General features: G+C 53.9%; 1 protein-coding gene across 1 annotated transcript in view; it reads left to right on the forward strand.

Annotated features, from left to right (window-relative positions):
• Positions 1-2482: 2482 nt before the first annotated feature.
• The window catches only part of LOC109301498 (unconventional myosin-X-like), a 173254-nt gene continuing 172049 nt past the window's right edge, over positions 2483-3687 (forward strand). Inside the window, exon 1 of the mRNA XM_019522687.1 lies at positions 2483-2646. Within this exon, the coding sequence (XP_019378232.1) occupies positions 2485-2646 (162 nt within the window). The 5' untranslated portion in view covers positions 2483-2484. The remainder of the gene's footprint in view (positions 2647-3687) is intronic.

Below are 3687 nucleotides of genomic sequence, written 5' to 3' on the forward strand. Positions count from 1 at the left end.
TGTCACTGGGGAGATTGAGGGAGAAGCTCCCTGCAGCCCTGTAACACTCAACAAGGCATTTGTTTCTGAGAGGGGGCTGCTACCTTCATCAGCTGTCAGCAGCGCTGCAGGAGGCGGCTCCATGTAGCTGTCACCTGGGGAGGCTCTTTCTGCAGGTCCTGGTTCTCTGCCTGCTCCATCTCTTCTTTGGTTAGAGGCTCAGCAGGGGAGGGGGGAGGGGGCTGCTTGCACCTGGGGAGTGGCTTTAGGGCTGTGCTAGTGTCTCTTTCCTGCTGCTCTGTTTAGTCCATCACACCCTGTTGAGGAGTGAGGGGCCAGGGGGCAGAAGGTCTGATCCAAGAGACAGAAGTCAGTGGGTAGAACACCTCTGTGTGCTGCTCACAGTCCAGGTAAAAGGGCTGGGGCTGGGGCTGGGGAGCAGAGCAGTGGGTGTATGGGGAGGGGGCAGGAGGACACCCTGGGGCAGTGTCTTCTGATGGCTGGCAGCAGTTTGGTCTGCCTTCCTTGGGCTTTTCTTTGGCTTTCCATAGCTGTATTTCTCTGGCTGTGCAGATGTGGGCTCTGTACCCTGGGGCCCAGGGATGGTGCGGGCTGACGGGATGAAGGCGCAGCCAGGTTGACCTCTTAGTGTACCCTGGTGGGGGCTGTACCCCTGTCTGCTCCCTCTCTCCACTTTGAGCACTTTTACCCACACATGTTGTTTCAAATGCTATTTAAACTCTGGGAACTCGCACACCTACCTCTCTTCCAAAAGCCTGTCTACCTCCATGTGGGCCTGTCTTGGCTTCTCTCTCGATGTCTTCTCTCCTGGGCCATCTGGCAGCTCGGCGTGATGACATCTGAGCTTTTGGTTTCTGCTGCCCCTCCCCAGAACTCCCCTGTGCCCAGTTTTTCCTGAAACACCACTCTGCCTAAGGCAATGATTCTCGACCACGGTTTTGCAGCACTTGAGGGTGCCTTGAGATCCTTTCAGGGGTGCTGCAGGGTGTCACTGTTAGGTGTGCAAACATGATTCAGAAGATGAAGCCAGAGATTTCATACAGGAATCCGTAGTGCTGAAAGCATTCTGCCTTGCTGTGAGTTCTTGGCAACAGAATTGCTGTTATTTTTCTGTAGTCAAAAATGAGTGAGAACTAAGAGCTGGCCTGTTCCAAGAGGACCTTGAGTCTAACGAGGGGGACCTTGAGTCTAAAAAGTTTGAGAACCACTGATCTCTAATGTATCATCCATGACTTGGCGCTCTGCTGTACCACAACCCAGGCCACATCCGGTTGCTCTAGAACATGTGTCGGGCTGGGTGTGCATGCGTGTGTAGCCAGCTGCTGTCCTAAATTCAGGGCATGGTTTTACCCTACGGGCAGTCTTCCCATCTTCCCCTGGGGTCTTTGCTATTGCTGTTGACTTTGGGTGGTGATGTCTTCTTGCTGTGACACATGACAGCATAAAGCCATACGGTACCAAAGTGCATGCTCTGCAGGAACTTAAAACAGGGATCTTTTCTTTTTTCTGACATGACTGGGAATGGCTGGCAGAGCTCAGTTTGTCTGAACGTTTCCATTTTAAGCCATTTTTTTCAGTGCTTGTGTTTCAAGTTAAAGAAGGGATGTGGTTCAAGGGCAGTGACCCCAGTGCCAGAGGGTGGGTGTGGCAGGCAGCAGGACGGGCCTGGAGAATTGTGACAGAGGCCAACAAGGTCCAGTTGTGAGCAAGCCCCAGACTTCTGTTTGCTCATGCAGGGATGTCAACACGACAGGATGTTTAGGGTCTTATTCCCGTTCCCTGGTTGTGCCACTCCTCCCCTACTCAGCCCTCATAGCTTCTGCGGGAGTGCCAGGGTGCTGCAGGTGTTGGGAAGCTATGCTATGGGGAAGGTGTCCAGGGGGCCACTGGACACATAGGAGCCCTGCTGAGGAGAAGGGATCTAAGAGGCTAAAGCCAACCTCTTCAATGGAAGCTTCTGGCTCTAGGAGCCTGCCACGGGGCTGGCTTCCTGTGTAGCTGCTCACCCACAGCCCCTGGGAGCTCTGGGGTCCAGCACCTTTGAAAATCAGACTGGATGTTAGAGTCTCCCAAATAAGAGACTGCTTGCCTTGAGAGCATTAGCCGAACCCCATCTAGCCCAACAGGGCAGCGCGTTTGATGCTTCCCCCTCGCCAGTCACTCTGATCACACTTTGCCGACAGTGGTGAGTGTCCAGTGTGGGCGTTTGGGCTGCAGCCCAGCCTTTGTGCAGGTATTGCACTGGGAGCTGCCTCCCCCCACACTGCGCTGTGCCAGGATGCTGAGGAGTGGAGGAGGAATGGGACCGCCTCCCTTCTCCAGTGGGGTGGCAGAGACCTGTGATGCTTCCCTGCTCTGGCCATAGTGGGAGTGTGGGGAAGATACCTGGGCCTCTGTTGTAGGGCGAGTGGGCTGCAGACATTCCCCTGCAGGGTGCCAGGGGTCTTTGAGTGCCCCTGCACCAGTGTAGGAGCTGCTGTTCCCATGGGCTGTGGGCAGGATTTGAACCCTGTTGTGCTTGTTTCTGACAGGAGTGTTTGCTTGCAGGGCACCCGGGTGTGGCTGCGAGAGCAGGACCAGCTGCAGCCATGCACTGTTGGCTCCTGTGCGGACGGGACTGTGCTCTTCACCTCCGACTATGGGCCGGTAAGTACATTGGAAATGCTGGCTTGTGCAGGGCAATCTCCTCGTCTTCAGAGACCACCTTCTGCTACATGGTAACTGTCAGCTGTGACATTGCACTGCTGTCTGAGTCTCTGCCGCTCACGTGTAACATCTAAGACCGCGGCAGTTGAGAAGGGCCAGGGAGACGCGTTCATTTGCTTGTGCACTTACCTCCAGCTTGTTCCCTTTGTGTCTTTACAGTGCATTGTGTAGAGCTGCTCTCAGATCAGTCCACACTTCACAGCTATGTGAGCAGTGCTGCTGCTCTTTGCACCCGTGTGGTAAAAGTCTGCGGTGCAGACGTAGCCTTGCTGTTTCACTGATGGAGATGGGTAGCTGTTTCCCTGTTTGTCTGGGTCCCTCACATGGCAATGGGGGAGAAAGAACAGCTTTAAAAGAGGAAAATGTAACTTTAAAATCAAGTTAGCAAAGGGCTGTGGCTGGGGGAGGAGTGCAATGTTAGGAACATCACCCTTGCCTTCTCTCTCATCTTGTGAATCTGAGTTGATTTCATGATGTCTGTGTCCTTTTAAACTGCTGCCAGATGCCTGACCTGCTTCTCAGAGCCTGAAACAAACCACAGCAGCCTGTGCCCAGGTCACATCCTGCAGCATTGTCTTCCACACACCCTGTGTCCCACAGATGTGCCCCATGGCAGGTGCTGGGGGCTGACTGGGTTCATTTTGGGAGAGACCATGGGGGGCCTGAGCAGATGAAGTCAGGAATGTCACAAGTTTCATAGTTTCATAGTTGGTCGGGTTGGAAGAGACCTGAGCAGATCATCAAGTCCGACCCCCTGCAGTGGGCAGGAAAAAGTACAGGGGTCAAATGACCCCAGCAAGGTGTTCGTCTAGCCTCCTCTTAAAGACCCCCAGGGTAGAAGCCAGAACCACTTTGCTTGGAAGTTGGTTCCAGATCCTAGCCGCCCTGACCGTGAAGTAACACCTTCTGATATCTAGCCTAAATCTACTCTCAGTCAACTTATGGCCATTATTCCTTGTTATTCCCAGTAGTGCTCAGGGG

The sequence above is a fragment of the Gavialis gangeticus genome, unplaced genomic scaffold, assembly GCF_001723915.1.
Source record: "Gavialis gangeticus isolate Ggan-Ray unplaced genomic scaffold, GavGan_comp1, whole genome shotgun sequence".
NCBI lineage: Eukaryota > Metazoa > Chordata > Crocodylia > Gavialidae > Gavialis > Gavialis gangeticus.